Source organism: Myotis yumanensis, unplaced genomic scaffold (assembly GCF_028538775.1).
Source record: "Myotis yumanensis isolate MYYU_CA2020_CCGP unplaced genomic scaffold, mMyoYum1.0.hap1 SCAF_5, whole genome shotgun sequence".
In the NCBI taxonomy this organism is placed as follows: Eukaryota; Metazoa; Chordata; class Mammalia; order Chiroptera; family Vespertilionidae; genus Myotis; species Myotis yumanensis.
Genome location: NW_027223756.1, coordinates 61,709,509 through 61,736,511, shown reverse-complemented (window position 1 = coordinate 61,736,511; position 27,003 = coordinate 61,709,509). Strand labels below are relative to the sequence as shown.

At 35.5% G+C, this 27,003-nt stretch overlaps 1 protein-coding gene across 9 annotated transcripts in view; it reads right to left on the bottom strand.

The window, feature by feature from the left end:
• Window positions 1-27,003, bottom strand: part of FSTL5 (follistatin like 5) — a 725,468-nt gene that overhangs the window by 109,287 nt on the left and 589,178 nt on the right. For all 9 annotated transcript variants that reach the window (XM_070415376.1, XM_070415375.1, XM_070415378.1 and 6 more), the window contains one exon: window positions 24,871-24,991. In XM_070415376.1, the coding sequence (XP_070271477.1) occupies window positions 24,871-24,991 (121 nt within the window). The remainder of the gene's footprint in view (window positions 1-24,870; window positions 24,992-27,003) is intronic.

Here is a 27,003-nt window from a genome sequence, read left to right as displayed (position 1 = left end):
CATTGCTCTTCCACAAATTATTCACCCAGCTGCAACAGCGAGAAAAGGTTCTAAGAATGCTTGCGGGTAGAATATAAATGTGCCTGAAGTAGTGCTGACTCACAGTGGCATCTGGATTGTTCTGTTTCTATTATGATTCCTTTGTCATTTAAGCAACTTTCCTCTGAAAAATTACAGACTGGGTTTAATAAATATTTTAAATGCTACAGAGCTCGTCCAATGCCTTTTGTCTCTGACATTATTAAAGCCATCAATTTCTCTTTAACTTTGTCCCAAAGCAGTCGTTTTATATTCATGACTTTCCCACTGTCTCTTGTCAATATTACAAAGCTCTCTGATCACATTATACAGCCTTCATAAAAGTATAGAGGATGCAACAAATGTTGGAGGCAAAATATAAATTAACACCAAAAACATCCTTATGGTCCTAAAGTTTTGTGATTTTTTAAAAAAAATTTCGTCTCCTATTTATCTTGTGGCATTGTAAAAACTCACAACTTTTTAAGCTCTTTTGAAAGGGACAGCAGTTCATCCTACTTTAATGAACTTAAGTCTATTCTGCTGATCCTTAAAGTCTGTGGCTCTTTTAAACGCCATCATTTTCAGAAATGCTCTCTGAAACATTAAAGAAAGCATAACAAAGGCATTCAAGGTAATAGTACAAATGATGTTGTTTTTCTAAATCTATGATGGAAAAAATGATAATTAATGAAATGAACTGATACATTAAATATTACCTGTCTCTAAAATTGGATAGATAATGCTTGATTGCTCTGCTAACATTTTGTAAGAATCCCGTCTCCCAAAACTAACCCATATATGAAAAGGTCCATTTTTTCACCAACTCATCAGAATTAGATATTACTAAACATTTTATTTTAGCAAATGATTTCCCATTTTATATTAGATTGAATTTCATTGACTGCTATATGGATATGTTTTTATATACTCAGTCAGTCATTTCTAAATTTTTTTTAAAAATATATTTTTATTGGTTTCAGAGAGGAAGGGAGAGGGTGAGAGAGAATCATTGATCCCTGCCTCCTGCATACCCCCTACTGGGAATTGATCTTGACCCAGGCATGTGGCCTGACCAAGAATCAAACTTTGACCTCCAGCGGTTGATGCTCAACCACTGAGACAGTGGCCAGGCTCATTAGTCATTGTGATTCCTTCCATGAATGGCCTGTTTATAGCCTTTACCAATTTCTTTCTTGTAAATAACTATGAACACTTATTCAACTAAAACATGTGTAATGATTCTTCATTCCTTATTTGTAGAATATATATTTTATCTACCATATATATTTTGAATAATTACAATACAGAATATTTGTATTTAATATAACCTTTCAAACATCTATTTTATTACTACTAGATTTCTTGTCTTGCTAAAGAAATACACTGCCACACACAGTTGTATAAATATTTCCTAAATAATAAAGTAATATTTAATTTATTTTTAATACAATTGTATTTAAGATTAGATTACAATCTAGTTTACCATCCAATTTCCACTTTGATTTTTTTTTACATTTTTATGTAATGTCTGAGAAAACATAATTTTCTTTCCGTGGTGTTATTTTTTCTTATATTACCCAAGAGTAAAGCAATATAGTCTCTATAATTTGATATTCTTTCTTCATTATATACTATGTAATTCTTCAATAACAGAAATACACAAATTTTATGTTTATTTTATACATCATTTATACACACACACATACTTTCATAAATATAATGATTTTACACATATACCAATTGTACCTCTTTCTGGTATCAGTACTATCTACCCTATAAATCTATGTCATACTCTTTCATTAACGTAATAGCTTTAAAATAAGTTGTAATATTCTTTACCATAAGTTCTATTGTTTATTTTACCAGAGTTTTTTTAGTAATTTTTCATACTTATTATTTTATTTGAAGAAAGGGTGTCAGACTTGTGTCATCTCTCCCATGACCTGCTACTTGTAAGGTCGTACTCATGGATGGAGGTTTCTATTTCCTTTTTGTTAGTGTTAATATATCATCCTCTGTCATAAAATTATTATTGATTTACATCTCAGACCTTATACAAAAATCAACTCAAAATGGATGTAAACTAAAGTGGAGAATGTAAAACTATAAAACTTTTAGGAAAATACATAAGAAAAAATTTTCATTACCTAAGGTTCATCAAATAATTATTAGACTTGACACCAAAAGCACTATCCATAAAAGAAAATAGTGATAATTGGACTTCACCAAAATTAAAAAGTTTTGCTCTGGAAAAGACTCAGTGAAATAGATTAAAAGACAAGCTACAGAGTAAAATAAATATTTACAAATTATATATGCAACAAAAGACTAGAAGCTAGAATATCTAAAGAACTATTAAAACTCAGAAGTGAAAAACAAGTAGTACAATTAGGAATAGGGCAAAAGACATGAGAGGACATTTTACTGAAGATGATATACAGATGGCAAATACTCACCTGAAAATATGTTTGGCATCATCACCCATTAAGTAAATGCAAATTAATATGGTAAGACATCCCTATACAACTATCAGAATGGCTAAAATAAAAATAGTGATAGTGCCAAATGCTTGCAAGGATGCAAAGAAACTGAATCACGCCCTAACCGGTTTGGCTCAGTGGATAGAGTGTCAGCCTGGGGATTCAAGGGTCCCAGGTTCGATTCCGGTCAGGGGCATGTACCTTGGTTGCAGACACATCCCCAGTAGGGAGTGTGCAGGAGGCAGCTGATCAATGTTTCTCTCTCATTGATGTTTCTAACTCTCTATCCCTCTCCCTTTCTCTCTGTAAAAAATCAATAAAGTATATTAAAAAAAAGAAAGTTAATCACTTATTCATTGCTAGTGATAATGTATGATAGTATAGGCACTCAGTCAGTTTTTTTAAAGAAAACTAAACATGCAATTACAATATTTAGAAATAAAATTTCTGAGCACAGCCCAGAGAAATGAAGATTTAAGTTCACATAAGAACCTATAGATGAATAGCTTTTAATTTATTTATCTTTATTGCATGAGGTATTACAGATGTCCTCCATTTTCCCCCAATTTTTCCTCCTCCACTCGGTTCCTGCCACACCCCAGGACATGAGTATTTTTAGAGCTTTATTTGTAATAGGAAACAACTGGAATTAGCCCAGATGTCTTTCAACAGGTAAATGGTTAAACAAACTCTGATATATACCATGAACTACATTTAGCAATAAAAAGAAACAAACTATTGATTCACATAACAACTTAGGTGAAATCTTCAGATAACTGTGCTGAATGGGGGAGAGGGGAAAGCCAATTCCCAAAGAATATACAGAATTATTTCATTTATATAAGTCTTGAAAAAACAAGTTAAAACAACAACAACAAAACCAAATAGCCTGGCCAGTGTGGTTCAGTTGTTGAGTGTCAGCTTATGAACCAGGAGGTCATGGTTTGATTCCAGTCAGGGCACATGCCCAATTTGCAGGCTTGATCCCCAGTGAGGGACCTGCAGGAGGCAGCTGATCAATGATTCTCTTTCATCATTGATGTTTCTCTCCCTTTCTCTCTGAAATCAATAAAAATATATTTAAAAATATTTTTTTAAAAAAGGAAAACATATTAGTGGTTGCTGGTTCATAAAAGAGTGGGAATAGGAGAGAATGAATATGGAACATCAGGGATCTTGTTCTGTATGTTGACTGTCAATGTCAATATCCTGATTCTTCAGCTTGAACTGGAGTTTTGCAAGATGCTATCAATGAGAGAAAATGGGGAAAGGTTTCAAAGGATCTTTTTTGCATCACTTCTTGAAACTGTATAAGAATCTACAATAATCTCAAAATAAAAATTTAATGAAAACATTATTAATCCATTTTCAAAAACACATAATTTATTTCAGTAGTGGAGAAAAGTCCACTCTGAGCAGTTCAAAGGAAATAAGTCATGTGATTGGAACTATCAAAATGACATTCTCACATTCTCAGGCAACCCCTTGTTCCTGGTCCCTCCATGCTCTGCATGATCATGTTCTGGTTCTCTAGGATTTCTCTCCAGATGTCTCAGTGCTAATGTGTGTCCTGGATAGACAGAAGTATTTGGTGTCTTTTTTTCATGCCCTAGTGTTAGCTGCTGCCAAGAAGTAATGTAGGTTACCTCTGAAGCTCATGCCATGTTCTACTAAAAAATTGCATGCTTCCTGCAAGTTTATATGCAAATAATGCTGCCTCCAACATGAATCAGAATATCTATCCAAATTAAGGCTAGAATTCATCTGTGTCTTGTCCCTCTAATTCATTAACAACCCTCATAAACAATCTACAATATAACTATTTACCATACATATTTTTAATTTTTCCTCATTTTTATCTCCTTTTTCTACCTTAAACTTAGGTTTTTACTAATCTTAAATATACCCTAAACTTAAAACGTTCACTATTTCTAGCCTTTGATAATTCAGAAATCTCTTAATTTGACAGTGCCCCACAGCCCTGCACAAATCTATTGTCTCATCACTAGAAACATATTTTTAATTGAAAGTAGGATGTTGTATCTCACCTACTCAAGGTCCTCTGTTACATCACCGCCTTTTATTTTCAGAATAATAACCAAACTAATTGAAAATAAAATGCCCTTGATTTGGTCTGAACTTGCCTCTCAAAATTTATAGCTTGCCAATCCTTTATTAAATGCCTGTATTGCTGTTTCCAAATCATCACTTGCTCCTTTCTTTCTCCTCCACTTCAACTTCTCCTCCCCCTACTAGTGTATCTTCTCTCTTTCTGTTCTCCCTTCCCTGCTGCTTTCTCCTTCATTGCCAACTCTCTCTTTTACTCTTCTCTTTTATTTTCTGTTGTCTTTTCCTTATAAGCCTTTTTCTCTTTTTTCATCTCTTAATTTTTCTATTCATGGTTCAGTTGTAAATTTTTCATTCGATGTCACTATCTACAGACATAGCTATTTACATATTTAGATATAATTATATGTATTATATGTAGATTCTATCTATCTATCTATCTATCTATCTATCTATCTATCTATCTATCTACCACCTACCTAGATTCCTTGCAGGAATGTGACCTTACACAACTCGATTATATGAGCTGGGTAACAGCCGCTGTGAGGCTGTTTATTGTCTTCCTGTCTGACTCTGGAGCTTGAAGTCCACAGGGCAGACAGTCAAAAAAAGAAGATTGATGTAAAATGTAAGAATAGGTAAATTCAAAGAAACAGAAAGTAGATTTGTGGTTGCCAGGAGCTGGAGGGTTGAGGGTGAATGCCAAGTGACTGCTAACTGGTACAGGCTTACTTTCTGAGGTGGTGAAAATGCTGCAGAATTAGTAGTGATGGTTGTACAGTTCTGAGAATACAACAACAACAACAACAAAACCACTAAATTTTTCATCTTAAAATGGTAAATTTTATGCTATGAGAATAACTCAGAAAACACAAAACAAAAGAAATAAAGAGAATAGTGATTACAGTACGTTATCATTTGTATACACAGTAAAAAATAAATAATGTTTTATGATGTTTTGAACTGGCTAGGCTGAACTACATTTCCAAGAATTCCCTCTCCTGTATGTTTCCAGTTAGGATGGGTAATGAGTTACTTTAATTTTGTTCAAGGTTTGGTGGGTAGAAGTCAAGTCAGGGTTGGGGCAGGGTTACCCTGTGATTATAGCACACATATATGGTTCCTTATCTGGGGCTCATGTGGTTGGTGTGGGGTAGCAGCCAGCAGCTGGGCCCACCATTGCTCCCATTTCCATTCAGCTTTGTCATTCCTGAGCATGGTGTACATTGGGTTCTGTACCAAAGACAGCTAGAATTTTAGGACACTAACCTCATCAAGTTTGGAGGCAGTGAGAACTGACATGTGCCCTAGTCCAGTCTCATGGGTTCCAGTTCATGTTCACAGGTTTGTATTTTTCCATGGCTTCCCCCACCTTAACGTTCATTTTCTCTTCTCCAATTCTCTCATTTCTGTTCCATTGATCTACATGCCTATCCTATGCCAGTACCTCACCATCTTGATTTTTGTAGCTTCATAGTCCCATTCATATTTTTCATAAATGTCTCTATTTATTATATGATCATACCAGTGGCACCAACTTTTTTTTACAAAATGGAAGCTTGTATTCATATATGGGAGGTTGGGCTAGCATCAAGTACAACAATAAGCTCTTCTGAGACTAGAACTAATATTTGTTCACTGTTGGATCCTTAGCATCCATCAGGGTATATAATGGATCTCAACCTACACTTACGAAATAGATAAACTACATGTGTGAGTAATAATGAATGAGAGCTTAATATCTGCTTTGTGTTCCAATAGGCACCACCATAACATGCCAAAGTTGGCCCTGATTTCACCTCAGCCTCCATTTAGTTCCTCCCCTTAAGGCTGTGCTTTTCGTAGTTTCTGCTCTTGTCAATAACATTGATTCCTCTGTTGCACCTGTTAATTCTCTGGTACCTGTCACCTGCAACATATAATTTGATCATGGCCTTGAGGTCAATGGATTCCACTACTGCTTTCTGATCCTTTCGGTTGTCTTATCCCTAACTTTGTATGTATCGTTAATAATCTAACTCTCCTAAACTATTCAATATCACCTTGACAATGTGACTAGACAGCACAGAGGTTGTTCTAGCTAGGTACTGTAACAAATTTGGAAAAATTTAAGGTATAATTTATTTTTTAAAATTTATTGGGGTGATATTAGTTAATAAAATTATATGGGTTTCAAGTGTGATTTCACTTATAGGTGGACTCTAAGGAACAAATATATAACTTACACTTACTGAAAATAGGCAATACAATTTAAGAGTTTTGCAAGTAGTAGTCTATTATTATATATAATGGAACCAAAATAAAAAAGAAAATGAGAAATATTAAAATAGTCATAGTAGGATGCTAAAAGGTAAATATGCAAACTTTTTCATTTTAAAGTGTTTTCTTTATATTAAAATAGAATTTAAAAATGGTACAATGATCAATCTACTACCATATAGATATGTGTTGTTTATTTTTGGAAGAAAGTATTTAGTATAAAATTTAATTTCCTTCATTAATTAAATTCATTATCATTTAAATAAATGACAGTCACCATAAGTAAACTTAAAATAATGACCAATACTCATTATTAGAAATATTGTTATTGATATATACATATGCACACATACATATGCACATATATATTGACATATTTTTAACACCGTTCCAGTATTTAATGTGACATAATAATAATAATTTAGAATAATCACAAAATAAGGAATCATTTAATGTGTTGGTAATGTATTCCTATTAAGTATAAAAGTCTTAAAATTCTTAATATGAAACTGTAGTTCACAGTTTTATCAATAGATGGCACTAATATTTACCATTTTTTTTTTGCTACACTATATCAATTCATTAAATAATACATTTTCCTTCCTTCTAAAACACTGACTTTCTATAAACAATTTATTATTCCCTTGACATAGTAATGTTACTTTAAAATATTTACTTTCAACAGTGATACTAAAATTGTAATATATGATAATTACTATATAGTATATTATCATCCACAAAATTTTCCAAATACTTTCTAAGAAACCTTTTTATATTATTTTTAAGACATTATGATTCAGAGTAGAGTAATGGGGAAGATGACTATTTAGTTGTGGGAGTGCTACTATCATTGGGTGTTTTGCTTGCACATTACTTGTTTGTTTTTAAATTAGTGGTCTCAAATTTTAAAAAAATGACTTGAAGGAAACTCAAAATTTAATAGCATAAATTATCTATTAATAGTGATAGAGCACGACTAATAGTCAAAATGATATATTTTCAATTGTTAATTCCTTATGCAACATGACAGACACAATTATCTGAATTTTGTCATGAAGCATACTCCCAAGTCACTAATACAGAATCCAGTGTATAGTAACCTCCTACTCACATACTCTGGCAAGCTTATTTAAACTAACTTGTTGCCCTAGCTGGTTTGGTTCAGTGATGGAGCGTCAGCCTGCCGACTGAAGTGTCCCAGGTTTGATTCCAGTCAAGGGCAGATGCCCTGGTTTCGGACTCAATCCCCAGTAGGGGTTGTGCAGGAGGCAGCTGATCAATGATTCTCTCTCATCATTGATGTTTCATCTCTCTCTCCCTCACCCTTCCTCTCTGAAATAATATATATATATGTGTGTGTATATGTATATATATATATATATATATATATACATATATACATATATACATATATACATATATACATATATACATATGTATATGTGTGTGTGTGTATATATGTGTATATGTATATATATATATATATATATATATATATATATATATACTAATTTGTGTTACGCAGAAATGTGGAGCCAAAACAGAGAATATTCTCAGGCCATTACTAACAATAAAATAATCACAGTCTTCTTATCCATACTGATTTCTCTCTCTCTCTCTTTTTTTTGGTATATCTTGTCTGTCTTCATAATCATATCATAATTAGCAATAATTGTAACATCTTTTAGCAGATGTTACATCCATATTGACATTTAATTTTTAGAAGTATTCTGGCCTAATAATCTCAACTAAATTAAAACGCCTTTGTACTTAATGTATTCTTAATAAGTATATTGAAATAAATCAGTATGTAGGTTTTTGAGTGGAAAAAAATGTTACTTGACTGATCATATCTTTCTCCCTGACTCTCATCTATAGTCATTTATCTACATGAGTGACAATCCTGATATTCACAGAAAGTTGAAGCAAGCTATGGATGTTTCCCTAGTCCTTTTTGGTACAGTTTTTCTTTTGCACTTCCCACACAACTTTTTGGAATTGTCTGACACCTCAAATTTCAAAAGGCTGTATGGGTTCGAAGTATGTCTTTGTTTATGATGCCAGAACATTTAATTAATGACCTAACCTGCTGAAAGATTAACCCAAGTGTTAATTTTAGAGGATACTATATCTTGAGATATAAATACCATGGATACATGTGGAGTGACCAGCTCTCAATAGTCCACATAATGTTTAGTTGATTATTTACTATAGCATGTTAAAAGATATCCCGGCTCAATAAACAGAATAGATTAATAAAGATTTGTTTACTACTTTCTATTTGCAAAATACAAAACTAAGCCTGTAGTGAATGCAAGAATGAAATATGACCCTTGTTCTTTGGCTATCTAATTACAAAGCTCCATATGCATTAAAAACCTAAAATGAAAGTGGTATAAAAATCAAAGTAATTACTTTTAATTTAAAAAGTAGTGATTCAGGATGTCTGAGGTGAAAAACGTTGATATGAGATGCAGTATTTATTGATAACTTCATGTAAAACATGGAAAATGAATTGAGTCTTAGAACATGGGTCTGACCTAAATAGGCCAGAGAAAAAGATACCCACCCATGCTAGTAGTAGTCATGCCATGAGACTTTTAAAAATTAATGTGTGCTCTAAGTATAAACTGCACTAAAAAATTAATAAGACATGAGGAGTAACAATCATACACATCAATTATAATAATCAATCATAAATATGAGAAAAGCATAAAAAAGTATTCCTTTGGAGAACTCATACAAGCCTAAAAACAGATTGTGCTAAGTATTTTTCCAGGGCTCCAAGAAACAGAACACTATTAGAGCTACAAGTAATGTTTGTGTCATTGTTAAATTAATTTCTAAAATTTGCTTTCTAGTTGGTCAAGTTTAAAAATGACACAGGTATCAAAAATGAAATCAAATTTACTGGTATACTGTACAATTTGCATGTGTACTAAATGATGTAAAGATTAGTGAATGAGTCCAGTCATGACTTGTCATAATGCCTAAATTATACTGTTTTTGTTTTATAATTTAATTTTTCTACTCTTTTGTATTAAACTACAATTTAAGCATAATGTGGAAGAAGTAATCAGAAATAATACACATCAAATGAAAAATTCAAGAAAACACCATCACCAGTAACAGTAAAATGGCACAGGAAAAGAGATTAGGTAAATGCATTAATTTAAATGAAGTAAAATTTATTTTTAGAACATATGGATTAACAAGTACACATGCAAATTGCAAAAGGTGCTTAAAATCTAATTAAGCTATCTTGAGAGTGCCCTCATGCTAAATCTTTAAGATCAAATAAGCCTCATTATCACATTAACCTTCTTTCGACTCTCTTGTTATACAAGTGTCATTACATTAATTAGCCATTATACTGTTCTTTAAGTGCTGACCACCTCATGAGTGTTTTGTAACATTACCCAGTACTTGTATACACAGAAGTAATCTGTGAAATACCCCTCCCATCCATCTGTGTAAACTAGTCCTATAAAATAAGTCATGCTAATTAAATGAGTATAGTTATAATCAGATCATAATTTTATGAAGAAAAATAAATCTTTAATATTAAAAAATAGGATTCAGTATATTCACTTACCCACAAAAGTATATTCACTTATACAATAAAAGAATTCTGACTGAATGAGTCAACTGTAGGTGAATACAGAATAGTAGTATCTGAGAATGAGTCATCTACTGGAGAGATTTGCTCCTACTAACAAAAGACTCCTCACACTTCTTGAATCATGGCAGAAGACTTTATTTCTCCCCAGCCCAATGAATAAAGGACTTAAATGTAAGTCAGGAAACCTAAAAAATATTAGAGGAATCCACAGGCAGCAAAATCTCAGACATATGCCAAAGCAATATCTTCACTGATACAGCTCCTAGGGCAATGGAAACTAAAGAGAAAATAAACAAATGGGACTACATCAAAATAAAAAGCTTCTGTACAGCAAAAGAAACCATCAACAAAATAACAAGAAAGCCCACTGCATGGGAGAACATATTTGCCAATGTTATCACCGATAAGGGTTTAAACTCCAACATTTACAGGGAACTAATACAACTTAACAAAAGGAAGATAACCCAATCGAAAAATGGGCAAGGGACCTAAATAGATACTTTTCGAAAGAGGACATACAGAAGACCAAGAGACATAAGAAAACATGCTCAAAGTCACTAATCATCCGAGAGATGCAAATCAAAACAACAATGCGGTACAATCTCACACCTGTCAGAATGGCTATCATCAACAAATCAACAAATGACAAGTGCTGGTGAGGATGTAGAGAAAACAGAAGCTTCTTGCACTGCTAGTGAGAATGCAGACTGGTGCAGCCACTGTGGAGGCCAGTATGGGGTTTGCTCCAAAAACTAAAAATGGAACTCCCATTTGACCCAGTGATCCCACTTCTAGGAATATATCCCAAGAAACTAGAAACATCAATCAGAAAGGATATATGCACCCCTATATTCATAGTGGCTCAATTCACCATTTGTGAAACAGCCTAAACACCCATCAGCAGATGAGTGGATTAAAAAACTGTGGTATATCTACACAATGGAATACTACGCTGCAGTAAAAAAGAAGGAATTCTTACCATTTGCAACAGCATAGATGGAACTGGAGAACATTATGCTAAGTGAAATAAGCCAGTCAGAGAGAGTTAAATATCACATGATCTCACGCACTTGTGGAATATAATGAACATAAACTAATGAACAAAAATAGATCCAGAGACAGAGAAGCATTGATCAGACCATCAAATCTCAGAGGGAAGATAGGGGAGGGTGGGGGTAAGGGGGAGAGATCAATCAAAGGAGTTGTATGCATGTATATATGCTTAACCAATGGACACAGACAACAGGGGGGTGAGGGCATGAGTGGGGGGGCGGGGGGCAATGGGGGGATATGGACACATATGCAATATCTTAATCAATTATATATATATATGTATATATATATATATATATAATATCCTATCTAATAATAGACAAACATGGTAATTAACCGTACCTCCGACTCGCTTCCCATTGGCTAATCAGGGTGATATGCAAATTAACTGCCAACCACGATGACGACTGGCAGCCAGGCAGCTGAAGCGAACAGGAGGCTTGCTTGCTCCAGTGATGGAGGAAGCCAAGGTTCCCCGCTTGCCGCTGCCGGCCTCAGAGCTGCACTCTAAGAAACAATGTTGCAATTATAGAAGCTAAACAAACCCCAGAGACCTGCTTTCAGCCAGCCAGGCCTCAGAGCTGGAGCTGCAACAGTGTTTCAATTATAGAAGCCAAACAATCCCAGATACCTGCTTTCAGCAGCCGAGGTCTCAGAGCTGGAGCCGAGCCTCAGAGCTAAAGCCGGCTCTCAGTTCCAGTGACAGCCATAGAAGGTAAATAAATCCCAGAATTAAAAAAAAAAAAAAGAAAAAAAGGAGAGGTTGGGAGCTTCAGTCACTTGCCAGCCTGAAAACGGCCCTCAGCCCCTCACCCAGACTGGCCAAGCACCTTAGCGGGACCCGCACCCTGATCCAGGACACCCTTCAGGGCAAACCAGCCGGCCCCCATCCATGCACCAGGCCTCTATCCTGTATAATAAAAGGGTAATATGCAAATTGACCCTAACAGCAGAACGACTGGGAATGACTGGTCACTATGACACACAATGACCACCAGGGCGCAGACGCTCAATGCAGGAGCTGCCCCATGGTGGTCAGTGCGCTCCCACAGGGGGAGCTCTACTCAGCCACAAGCCAGGCTGACGGCTGCAAGCATTGCAGTGATGGTGGGAGCCTCTCCCGCCTCCTCAGCGACGCTAAGGATGTCCAACTGCAGCTTAGGACTGGTCCCCACTGGCAAGTGGACATCCCCCGAGAGCTTCTGGGCTTCCAGAGGGATGTCTGACTGCCAGCAGGTGGACATCCCCTGAGGGATCCCAGACTGGGAGAGGGCACAGGCCGGGCTGAGGGACCCCCCCCTGCCCCGAGTGCACAAATTTTTGTGTACCAGGCCTCTAGTTTTATTAATAAAAAAAATATAACATTGAAAAGTATCTTATTTTGGAGAAATAAATCTCAAGGTCTGGATAGGGACATAACTTGAAGCTTAGGACAGCAGTTAAACTTCCATACCTTCACTATCTCTAAGCATTAGGTTTGCTTAGGATGTCAAGGAGGAACTGAAATGGTCCAAAATATTCTTCAATTTTCATCAGGATACAAGTAGCGGAAAATGAGAACAAAAGAAAGACTGATTAAACTAGAGAATACATTTACTTAGGAGTGCATCATAGAGGATAGAGCAGTCAGATATGAAAAGGAAAATTAGATCTTCAAGTCCAAGTCTCTCTCTCACACACACACACACTATGAAGCAGTTGCTCTTAAAAAAAGGTACTATTAAAAAATGAGTAAATGTTTTAGTTGCCTATCTAATAAAACCACAGACAATCCCTAGCAACCTGACAGCTGAAGGGGTGGTGGTTGTGGGGGGGGGCGGATCTCAAATAGTAGACTACACTGATTCTGCATAGGATCCTGAACCAGAAACTAATGAGAAACATTTAGTCATCTTTTAATGTGCATTGTTTCTGCAAATATTTATTGAGTCATAACTATGTGTAAAGCACTGTACTAGGCACCTAAAAGCAGAGAGACAGAGAGAGTGGGGAGGGGGGGAAGAGGTAAGAAGAGAGAGAGAGAGAGAGAGAGAGAGAGAGAGAGAAGTGAGGGAGAGAGTAAAGGAGAAGGGATCTCTTCTAGTGAGAGAAGACAAAAATAAACAAACATCTTAAATAAGTAACGGACCTTATTTAATTAAATCTAAAATGCTATTATTTGTATACCACTAACAAAGAAAACAAATACTACCAGTTTAACAAAATGCATTGTGTTATATAACCATATGTTGTAGAAAGTATCCCTTATCAAAGATGTTAAAATATGAGGGGGAAAAACAATGTAAATAGTATATGCAACTTCACAGGGGGTCACAGGGCTATGGATAAAGTTGAGAGAGGCCTCAAGTATGGGAAGGTGGGAACTGGGTTTAATTTTAAATTGTGTAGCCTGGATGGGCTTCATTGAGAAAGGGACATTTAACAACAGAGTTGAAAGAGGTTGAAACAGAGCATTGTGGAAATCTGGGAAGTTTTTTCAGGCAGAGGGAGTAACCAACTCCGGCTGTTTGTCATATTTAAGGACAACAAGGGGGTGAGCATTAAGTGGAGCTGGAGCAGAGTTTGCAAGGAAGAGAATAAGAGGATAAGAAGTTACTGTAAAATCAGAACATTTTATGGTTTGTTTTGAAGGGCACTCCAAAGACAGGCTTTTAATCTGAGTGATATTGGGAGCCACTATAGGGTGTTAAGCAGAGGAGGGATGCGATCTGACCTCATAAATATGAAGGTGGGATACACAAAAGTAAGACTTATATTTCCTAGGCCTCTTTCAAGTGTTTACACAGATTACAGGAAACAATGTGTCAGAAAGAAGAACAATATAAAGTTCTCATGGCATCCCTGGATGTATTTCAAAGTGACAGTAATTGTACAGGGCCATGGAGCTATCCTCTATACCTAAGGGCACATGGCCAGGAAATCTATAGAATTAAGACTCAGGGACATCACTGCCAAGATGAAACATACGAAAAGGAGTCCAGGCAAAATAATGATGGATCATGTATGGCCGTAGGTTAGATATTGTAAGGACAGCCCTTGGGTAGGATTACTCGAATCAGTAAGAACATGGTGGGGGATATTTGCTTGAACAGTGAGTATTTTTGGCAGACCAAATGCAATATTTTCAAATCTCTCACCAGGGCATATCCCATAAGACAACATGTAGAGAAATACACAAAAATAAAAATGTTTGAACCAGAAAGCAGAAAGCAATAAAAAGAAGGAAGACCATGATTTCAGTAGACTGCCCTACCAAAACTAAAGGAAAGAGTGCAAACCAAGAAGATGATGAAAATGCCTGAACCCTCCTGAAATAAATAATGGAACAACTAAAAGAAAGATTACTTTAGAAGCATGGGGTGGGGGGTAGCAGAAATAAATATAGCACAAGGTCTAAGAACTTTCTAAACTGAGAAAATGATAACTGTGGAGCTCACAGTGAGGTTTGGGTCTCTGCTACTTCCGTCCCTGTAGGCACAGTTTTCAGAAACATTAATCTCAAGTTTGGTTTCAGAATCAGCAAAAATATATATGCCAGCTGCAACAATGCTGGTGGAATCCCTAAGGACACGGTTTCACAAATGTAAGGAATTCCAATGTGGCATTGGGTCCAATGTGCCTGTTCCCAAGGACAGCATGATAGTCTTAAACGTTTTCCGAGAGAGGTGACATTGCATGGTTTGATCTTCCTCTCAGAAAACTTAGGAGCATTGTTTTCTGGTGGCAAAATGAGGCTAGGTGTACCCTAAATGTATCCCCCCTTCTTTCTGAGCCCAGAGCTAGCTTTTTTCCCCTCAGACTCTCTTTCAATAGAATGCACGAATTGCAAGTGCAGGTTAGCAGTCAAAAATGCCATCTGCTACCACAAGGCCTGTCCTAACCATCTACACAATCCTTCACATATTGTCTCTTCTGTTGTCTCTTAAACGAATACAAAGGATCCAGTGGAGGATCCAGGCCTGAGGGAAGTGATTCCAGATCAATCTGTGGTGGAGATCTTGTTGTGTTTTGTTGGGTTTTTTTCCCCTTCAACTTCTACAGTTACCAGAAAATAAGACCAGTTACATAGATGACGTAGCAATACAAAATTACTATAAATTTTTTACAAGCCTACTCATAAATTCTATGCTTTACCTCATGAATAGGTAACAAATAATTCACAGATTGGAGCAAGAACATGGAGCAGACCTGAATTTCACATTGTTAAAGGATGTTTGTTAGTCTCAAGAAAAAATTCAGGAGTTTGTATTTACATGAAAGAATGATGGGGGCTTAGAAAAGATAAATGTAAAAGTCTTGTTCACTTATTAAAAAAATATATGGGAGACTTTTAACTCTTTAAAGAAAAAGGTAAACAATAAATGTGGGGTTCATAACATAAAAAAGTAAAATGTTTACCAATATTATAATAATAGATGGAAAGGAGAGATCAAAGTATGCCACTTTAACATTTTTATTTTATACTAGAGGCTCGATGCACAAAATTCATGCAAGAGTAGGCCTTCCTTCCCCTGACTGCCAGCACAGGCTTCCCTCTGGCACCAGGGACCTGGGCTTCCCTCACAGCCCCAGCTTCGCCTGGAAGGACATCCAGTCCAATTAGCATAATATGCTTTTATTATTATAGATTGGTTAAATATTTGATGATACATGGTAATATGTTTAAAGTTGCATATTGTAAATATACCTACGGCTACACTTTAAAAATTAAAATTGAAAAAGAGGTATAGCTAATAAGTCAATAGTAAAATAGAGAAAAGATAGAATTCTAAAAGTTATGCAACCTAACAGAAGACAGAATACAAGGAAATAAATGGATATAGAACTAATGTAACCATCTGAAAACAAATTACATGATGACACCTTTAAGTCCAGTGAGAATTAGCCCAGCATACATATGTATACATATGGTGAAGTTGTCCCAAAGCAATAAAATCAAGTTCCTCTCTCATTTGTAAAGGATATCAGAGAAAATTTGATTCTTTAGGATTTACTTACTTTAAACCATTTGGACTTTCTTTAAATTTTATGTTGCAAGAATTTAATTTTGGATATTAATTACTTTGGGCTAATTTATCTGGAACTTAAACTTTGAAGCTTTATTTCTCTCTGGGAATTTAATAAATTGTATATTAAATTTTGAGCATCTCTATGCTTTCACTATTGCATAATTGAAGTATCAGGCTGTCATGATTTAATCTAATTGCAGATCTGAAGAGCTCTACTGAACTGTTAACTGGACATAATTTAGCATGGGAAATAATAGAGAGAAATAATTTTTAGGCCCTGGAGTTCATAAATTAATGTACTTTCTATCATATTTAAAAGCCTTCTGGGAGCAAACATATAGAACGCACCAGTAGTTCTCAAGGGAAGCTACAAAAGGGCAGCAATAGCAACTAAGATAAGGCCTTTTCTAAGTAGGAGTGTCCCCAAGAGTAGCTCTGAGAAAATAAGTTAGGTTCAGATAGTTGATTTCAGAATTGATCCCAGGATGCACAAGTTAAAAAGATCGAAAAGTAAAATAAAGGCTAAGAAAAGTGGGGGGGGGGGGGGGGGAAGGGAGGAAGAAAGGAAAAACATTCATGATATCCATGAGGATGCTCTTATTATGAGCAGAAATAGCTCAATTCCAATGTAGACCCTCCGAAGAATCATGTACTAGGCAACTCACAATCTGCCCACAGAATGGGTGGGAAGCTGAGCTTCTTACCCATTGACTTGTGTCCCTTATTGGTTAAGGACTGTCCTGAGGGCATTAAACACCTGGCACATCTGAGCTACCTTGAATGCATCTGGTAAAGTTTCCTGGTTCAAATAAAGTTCTAAAAAAAGTGGCAGAAAGACTGGTTCCTATAGTAACAAATTGTCAAAAGACATCCACTACAGCTGCGGTGGCCGGTGCAGGGTTTGAAGAAAGACGTCAAGGTTGTTGGCTGCAGGACCTCATGAGGGGTAAGACTGATTTAAGACATATCTGATCTCTGACCCCTAAGGAGGAGTGACTCCCTCAGGTCACTATAAACTTAGTTTCAGGTCAAAAGAGAAAAAAGCTGGAGAATAGGAGGAAGGAACACATTCTCCCACTCCTCATGTTTCTAGCCAATACAACTGTTTGAGCAGTAGTTCTCAAACATTACAGTCAAAATCATCAGGAGGGTTTGTTACTCTATCTCAAGCCCAGAGCCTCTGATTCCATAGGGCTGGTGCATCCTGTCCTGATAATTTGCATTTCAAACAACTTGCTGATACTGGCTGCCCAAGAAGCACAGGTGGAGAATCACTGAGACAGAGTAATCCTCAAGGCTTTCCTCACTCCCATCCTTTAATAACTCACAGTGGGAGGAGGAGTGAGAAGGACAAAGGAAGGCTCTCACTTCCTGCTTTCTGGAACTTACTGTTTGCAGGGAGGTTTTATCCCCACCCCCACTTTGGCCAAACAGAAAGCTTGGCAAGGTTACTAGGGCAGGCAGCCTATGAATGGATAAGAAAATTCCATTCTATGAGGCAAAGGAAGCTGCCCATTATTACCTTACATTTAAGACACTTTCTAACTTTAAAGGAGGAAAATAGGGATGTTCTATCTATGCATCCTAGAAAACCAGCAATCTTGTATAGAAATTTCTGACATGAATAGAAAAAAAATACACTTGATATTATGTGTGAGGTCTTAAACAATATGAACGAGAAATAGGTCCATTGTGAATATGGACAAGCTTTCTGCCCAGAGGGTGGTGTAAACACTGAACATTTCAAACATTCTGTATCATAAGCTGAAGATCTAAAGGCAATTTACTTTATGTAAAAAGAAAAAGAAAAGCATGAAATGAATTCTACTGGTAGAGTCAAGCACCTTTGATATATACATAATATTTCTTCTGACAAGGACACAGAAGCACTCTCATATTTCAATGATCTAATTTTGCATTGTTTGAAAAAAATCAGGGCGTTTGATAGATTTTCATTTGACTTGCACCCTGGGATATTTAAATAGACTTTGCACTTCAAAAACACTTTTTCACAAATTCCATTAACTTGTATTTTCAGAGCTTTTTATGGTAATCAATGATATGTTTTATTTTTATTACTAATTGACAAACTGTTAAGATAAATATGGTAAATTCCCTATGAAAATCTAATTTTCTAAAGGTCTTTTTAACCTTTTCTGAAAAGTGGATGGAGAATGGAAAATGAATTAAACTAGTTTTAGAGATTTATTAGGTCCATAAATGTGCAATTTGCCTATCTAATTTGCATTTTCTTTATATTTTTCCACTGTAAAAGTTCATTCCTAAGTATTCTTTTTTGATTGAACTACAACTGTATTCTGAGTGATCTCAAGTTTACTATACTTATTTATACACAAACACATATGATTGAAGTTATGTCAAATATAAAACAACTTAAACCCAAAGGGAAGAGAGACAAACACACATACAAAAGAAGGGAGAAATGGCTTGTTTAGCAAATTTCTTATAAGGCTTATATTTTGTAGGTAATCCTACTATTTCAAAATATTTTATTAGAAAGTTTTATGTTAAAGAGAAAAACCACAGGCCCAAAACAGTGTCATTGGTGCTACTGTAAAAGCCCATGATACCAAACCTAGATTTAATACCTGTTCTAATTGCAGTTTCAACCTCTCTTAATCAGTCAGTCTAAAAGTTTTTGGTTAAGCATCATTAAAGTAATCTGTCGGGTGGACCCTCACCATCCCCATAGAAGGAAGAGGCAATCTGAATAATAAAAACCCTTCCTATTCTCTCCCCCCAGAGTAATGATGTCCTGGTCCCCCATAAGAAAAACACACTGTAGCAAAAAGTTCCTGTTATTTGGGGTCGCTGTTATAGAAGCTAAAGGCAATCTCTCACTGATACACAATATGTTTTTACAGTTCTTTGGCCCTTCAAATAGGTTTAAATATTAAAGATGATTCCTAAAATGCACTTATTATCTTCCCTCATTGATAAAAATGCATTAGAATAAGTTTTTAATCAATTATGTTTCAATTTGATGAATTAGTGTTATTTTATACTTCATTTCTCCTTTTTAGCTAAAGCCAGACTGGCAAGTTAGATTTAGAACTGCTGAGCTGCCTAAACATTTATCAAAACTTTATGGTCCATATATTTTTTTATATAGACTTAATCTAATTTAAAGTAGTTCTGATAAACAGAAATTGTCAGATGCCTTAAGAAAATGCCTTGAGTAAAGTTATTGCTTTTTTTTTTCTCCCCCTTGTAACCCATTCTATTATTACCTGACCAATTTGGAAACTATAATCATTTTTCACTTCATTTCACATTTCTCATGGTCTTACTTCTTCCCTTAACCTATCACTAATTCTATGGCCTCTTATTATAATCATTCTTTTATAAATTAATTAACTTTCTTTTCTATGTCTCTCTCTCACTTACCTGACAAAATAAAATGCTGGTTAAATGCAAATCACTTTTTTATCTGATTGGAAATTCACAGCCAACACAGCTGAATAAAAACATATGAATATAGTATATCTTCTCCAGAACTCCCAAAGATAAGCCCAACACAACATAGTGCTTATTTCCATCACTATCCTGTCCTGCAAGGTAAGTACCCTATATAATAAAGAGCTCATATGCTAATTACACCAAACAGCAGAACAACTGTCTGGACGACCTCCCGGACAAAGCCGGGGCTGCGAGGGCCAAGCCCCTTGCAAGAATGTCATGCATCGGGCCAATAGTTTTATATAATTACCCTTTCACAAACCACTAATGTTCTCACAAATTCCTCATTTTCAATAGTTGGTATTCCTCACTGCACTGAAAAAAACCCAAGCAATGTAAAGAGGATTTCCACATGCTCCCACCCTGAGGGCTTGTTCCCAGTCTGTCTTGCTCACTGTTTTAATAGATTATTCATTTTCCAAACATCAATCCTTCCATTTGTATAACTATGTTACATCAACTCTTTAAGGACTCAACTACTGCAATTATCCCCTTTTCTCTTAAATGAGTTGCTTTTCATCTTATGTAATGTGCATAAACTCCATTTGTTAAATATGACCTTTTCTCCTTTCTTTCCTTTTGATTAAAACTGGCCACATCCAGCACCCTGACTCACCACCTGCCTCCTTCTCCCTTGTACAGCCACGTCCTTAATCAGTAAGCTCTCAGGGCAAAGAGGTTCTGGTTGGCATCAAACAATTTTGGGAACAAAGTCTCGGGTCTGTTGATTCCAGAGGAAGAGTTTCAGTCAAACTAGAGATGACATCTAGGCTTCAGTTGTGCTTTATTGTTTTTTTTAATTTTTAATTTTATTTTTTACTTCTTTATTGTTTAAAGTATTACCTAAGTTCCCTTTCCCCCCCTCCCTTCCCCCTGCCCCCCACTGACTTCTCCAGCTACAGAAAAGCAGACAACCAGACGAAGCAACATCATGAATTGAAGTCAATCAGGACCAGATGCACTGATCAACTATCCCCTACCCTAGGACTGACCAATCAGTAGAGACCCAGCCCTGACCATGACTCTAACTCCCTCAGTCACTATGATTAATGGTTTCTCCCCTATATAACCCACAACCTCAAAGCTATCAGGGTGCCAGGTCTTTGAGCATTAGCTCACCTGTATCTCAGGGCAGGGACCCTTCCTAAAAATATACCCTTATTGTCTTTGCTGCAAGCTCCTGTTCAAGTCTTTTGATGCACACATGCAAAAGGACCAGTCCAGTAACATTTACTGGATTTTATGATGGGATTTACCCCAGGATAAAAAATGATCACATCTGTAAAACTCCCTCTTTTGGCTTTACATTATTCTCCAACTATTGCAGGGCTCTCTCTCTCTCTCTCTCTCTCTCTCTCTCTCTCTGTTCACCTTCAACTAATGTTGAGTAATGATAATATGATTGTTTCTCTTTCCAAATCCTATCCTTCAACATTTATACCAAGGATTTTGAAGTAGATTACATGTAGTAGGAGATAATAGAAGAGACTGGTTTTACTCCCAAGTTCAGGGATCTTTGTTCCTGGAAAAGGGAAAGCATTTGTGCTCAGCCTAGGCAATCACTCCTAAAGCAGTAATTCCTCTCTTCTCTGCAGTTTTGTTCCTGCAGTTTCAGTTACCTGCAGTCAACTGAGGTCTAAAAATACAAAAATAAAAATGCCCAAAATAAACCACTCATCAATTTTAAATTGCACATAATTCTGAGTAGCTTGATGAAAAATCCAGCAGTCTCAGTACACTTGCTCAGAACATAAATCATCTCTTTGTCCAGATCTCCACACTGTATACCTTCCCTGACCATTACTCACTCAGTAGCTGTCTTGATTATCAGATCAACTGTCATGGTATCAAAGTGCTTGTGTTCAAGTAACACTTATTTTACTTAATAATGGCCCCAAAGCACAGAGTAATGATGTTGGCAATTTGAATATGCCAAAGAGAAGCTGGAAGCTCCTCCATGAAGTAAAAAGGTAAAAGTTCTCAATTTAATAAGAAAATAATTGTATGCTGAGGTTGCTAAAATCTAGAGTAATCCAGTATCTTCTATCTGTAAATTGTGAAGACAAAAGAAAATCCTTCTCATTTTGCTCATAACTCAAAGTGCAAAAGTTATAGCCACAGTGCACAATAAGTGCTTAATTAAGATGGAAAAGGCATTAATTATGTGCTAATTATGTGCATAGAAAATGTGAATAGAAAACATGTTCCTAAGATCTAGAACAAACTCTCCAAAATGTCATCTGGAATAAAAAAGACCCTGAATAGCCACAGCAATCCTGAGAAAGAAGAACAAATATCAAGCTATATTACCAAGCCACAGTTCTCAAAACTGCCTGATACTGGCACAAGAACAGACATATAGACCAATGGAACAGAACAGAGAACCCAGAAACCGACCCAAGCCATTATGCTCAATTAATATTTGACAAAGGAGGCAAGAGCATACAATGGAGTCAAGACAGTCTCTTCAATAAATTGTGCTGGGAAATTTGGTCAGATACATGCAAAAAAAATGAAACTAGACCACCAACTTACACCATACACAAAAATAAACTAAAAATTGATAAAGGAACTAAATGTAAGTCGGGAAACCATCAAAATCCTACAAGACTCCATACACGCAAAATAGCAGACATATGTCATAGCAATATCTTTATAGCTCCTAGGGAAATGGAGACTAAGGAGAAAATAAACAAAAGGGACTAAATCAAAATAAAAAGCTTCTGCACAGCAAAAGAAACCATCAACAAAACAACAAGAAAGCCCACTGCATGGGAGAATATATTTGCCAATGATGTTTCTGATAAGGGTTTAATCTTCAAAATTTACAGAGAACTCGTACAACTTAACAAAAGGGAGATAAATGATGCATTCAAAAACTGGGCAAAGGATCTAAATAGATACTTTCAAAAGAGGACCTACAGAAGCCCCAGAGACATATGAAACAAGCTCAAAGTCACTTATCATCTGAGAGATGCAAATCAAAACAAAAATGAGGTATCATCTCACACCTGTCAGAATGGCTATCATCAACAAATCAACAAACAACAAGTGCTGGCAAGGCTGTGGAGAAAAAGGAACCCTCCTGCACTGCTGGTGGGAATGCAGACTGGTGCAGTCACTGTGGAAGACAGTATGGAGAAAAAGTTAAAAATGGAACTCTCATTTGACCCAGTAATCCCACTCCTAGGACTATATCCCAAGAAACCAGAAACACTAATCAGAAAGGATATACGCACCCCTATGTTCATAGCAGCACAATTTACAATAGCTCAGATTTAGAAACAGCCTAAGTGCCCATCAGCAGATGAGTGGATTAAAATACTCTGGTACAACTAAACTACACCAAGGGTCCTCAAACTTCGGCCCGCGGGCCACATGCAAATACAAATATTGTATTTGTTCTCGTTTTGTTTTTTTACTTCAAAATAAGATATGTGCAGTGTGCATAGGAATTTGTTCATAGCTTTTTTTAAACTATAGTCCAGCCCTCCAACGGTCTGAGGGACAGTGAACTGGCCCCCTGTTTAAAAAGTTTGAGGACCCCTGATCTACACAATGGAATACTATGCTGCTATAAAAAAGAAGGAACTTTTATCATTTGCAACAGTATGGATGGAACTGGAGAGCATTATGCTAAGTGAAATAAGCCAGTGGGAGAAAGATAAATATCACATGATCTCCCTCATATGTGGGATATAATGATCAATATAATTTGATAAACAAGAATGGATCCAGAGACAAATGGTGGTGGTGGTGGGGGGGGGGGGGGTTTAGAGAGCAACCAAAGGACTTGCATGCATGCATATTAGCATAACCAATGGACACAGACACTGGGGATGTGGGGGCTTTCCCGGGTGGGAATTGCTGGGGGGCTGGGGTCAACTGGGGGAAAAGGAGATATATGCAAACACTGAGCCTATACAAAGACTTCAACAAGGGAAACCCTGAAAGAAGTGACCGTACTCACATAACTTTTATTATAGTATATTATTATTATTGTTCTATTTTATTATTAGTTACTGTTGTTAAGCTCTTACTGTGACTAATTTATAAATCAAACTGTAACAGAGTTATGTATAGGAAAAAACATAGTATATATAGGGTTCAGTACTATCTGTGCTTTCAGGCACCCAATGGGGGTCTATTCAATGCAGATAAAGGGAGACTAATGTATTGAATTTCTCTTAATTAATTCATAATATTAAGACTGATAGTTGGGAAGAGAGAGCTCTGAGACATCATTATTCCTTTATTAGGAGCCAAGGGAGTTTCTGCCTTCATTTTATAAATCACAGGTTTAATTAAAATATATATTTTATTAGTATAAAAATGAATCAGTGTGTATTAATCAAATATGCAATCGTATATCACCAACTAAATAACTAAAATTTGAATTAGGTCAAAAGAAAACAAAGCTTGAATTACAAGAATGATATCAGCTTGCTTGGCGAATATTCATAGCCATCAAATTAACCATTAAGAGTATAAAATTTGCTATAGATAATAACAGTTTTCTATATCATTAATAAGATAAATGAAATAGATGATCTGATTACATTTTTAAATGTTTCTTTTTTCAGTTTCTAAAATTTATATGGTTGCTTATTTGTTGATATTCTTAAACCTAAAAGGTAATTTCAATTTTCTTTGCTTTAATTTTTTAGTTAGAATGAGATACTTTACAATGATTCCTGATGAGAAAAGTGGTACAGCTTACAGTATTTATTCAACTCAAACACATTTTTAATTGAAAAAAAGGTTTGCATTAACAGTAAGTCCAAAGACTTAAAAATGAAGCCTTACCTTCCCAGTCCACTACAATACTCTGAATATCTAGCAGCGCAAAAAGTAATTATAGCAATACCATAATTCTTACCATTCACTTGAAAGATGTGAGTCTGATAGACTTGTTCATAGCCATCTGCATAGCAGGTGTAATTGCCCATGTGAGTTGTGGTAACCTTAGTAATATACAAGGATCCATCATCTCCAAAGTCCTATAGGAAAAAAAGTAAAATTTAAAAGTGACCTGTTTGTGTTTAATATATTTTTAAACAATTTTAAAAAGTGTACTCAGGATCAAAGTAAATAGAGTAAAATATTGTTTTAAATTATCAAAATAATCATTGTAAGTCCTATAAAGTTGGGAGACTAGTAATTATCACTTTTGTAAGATGTGTTTTGTTTAAAATGTATAATCTCACTCATAAACATAGCTTTTTAGTATTTATATGAAGTATATGAGATTATGTGTAAACTAACTCAATTTCTACATATATTTTTCTAATCCAGTTTACATTTTCAATGAATAAAGATATACTATGTTTTTTTTTAGTTGTAGCTAAAACAAGAGATATTAATTACATTATTCACATTTGTAATTGTTCCTTTTGTTTTATATGCTTTAATTATATATTTATCCAGAAAAATAATTAAACAGGGTGGTCATAGATAAAATTTATAGCTATATTGATAGAATAGGATTTTTTAAAACTCAAAAACAATCAATATATTAGAAAACATTTACCATAATATTTCAAAGCTATGGGAACAATTGCATAAACACTTTGGAAAAAAGAAAGGAAAAAATCTCACTTATTTGTCAAATAAAATCTAAAAAACAACTTTGGAGCAGTAAAGAGCGGAACGTGTTTTCTTCCATGAAAACAATGGATAGATTGGCAAATTTGTTAAAACCAACTTTTTTAAAACTCTGGAAATAGGTAAAAGCTCACACCAATCCACAGACCACAAATTGTAGTAATAACTTCACAATATATGTGAATCAAACCATGTATGTATGTATGTATGTATGTCAATTATTTCTAAAAACAAAACAAAACAAAACAAAACAAAAAACCTGGTGGAAAAAAGTGGCTGAATCTCCATAAATGGTGAGAGTTGTGTCGTCTCTCTCTCCACAGCTGCTTTGGAAGTCTTGACCCACCAGCTTCTTAATTTAACTCATCGTCCTAGCAAACTCCTGAGGGCTGAGAACAAGTTTAGAACTTCTCCGAGAACTCATCTGGGTAAAGGCCTCTACTCATAAGCCTTTATTAAAAAAAAACAACACAAAAATCAGTTGTTTAACATGGAGCTACTTACTAGTTGTGGATAACAATAGGCACCACCACAACAACATAAACGTAAAAGGAAAAACCAATGGGATGTCCACAAGGAGATTTAAAAAGATCTGTGTATTCCTGGGAAGATAGAAGACCATATAAATATTCAGGGTTGTATCCATGACCAGAATCCCTAATCCCTCATCTCTGACTGACCTTAGTGAAGACTAACGCAGACTTGTAAATGCTTGTAGGAGCATTCAACACATGTCAATAAACGGAAGTAGAGCACCTCAGCAAAGTCTGGAGGATTTACTGATTCAAGGTATTTAATTAAATCTATGTTTGATCATTCGCTCCCCACTAAGACAACTGAGCAAAGATTTCCATGACCACGTGCAGCAAACTAAAGAAAAATAGATCAATTATACTTCATCAAAATTAGAAACTTTTGCTCCCCAAAGAACACTATCATGAAACTAACTAACTAACTAACTAACTAACTAAATAAATAAATAAATATAAAAACTACTGCATAGAATGGGAGAATTCTCAAATTATCTGTCTCATATGGTTCTTATATCCAGAATATATAATGAACCATGAAATTAAACACATAAATAATCTTATTAAAACAATGGGTAAAGGATTTGAACAACTATCTCTCAAAAATGATTTACAATGGACAATTTGCAATGGGCAATATAAGCATATAGAAGGGTGTTCAGCACCATTAGTCATTGGGGAAATGCAAATAAAAATCACTATGAGATACCAGTTTACATCTTCTAGATGGCAAACAAAGCAAAACAAAACAAACAAACAATAAAAACCCTGACAATACAATTGTATGAGAGCATTTGGAAAAACTGGAATCTTCAAATGTTGTTGGGTAGGAATATTAAATGGTACACCTTCTTTGGATAATAGCTTGGCAGTTCCTT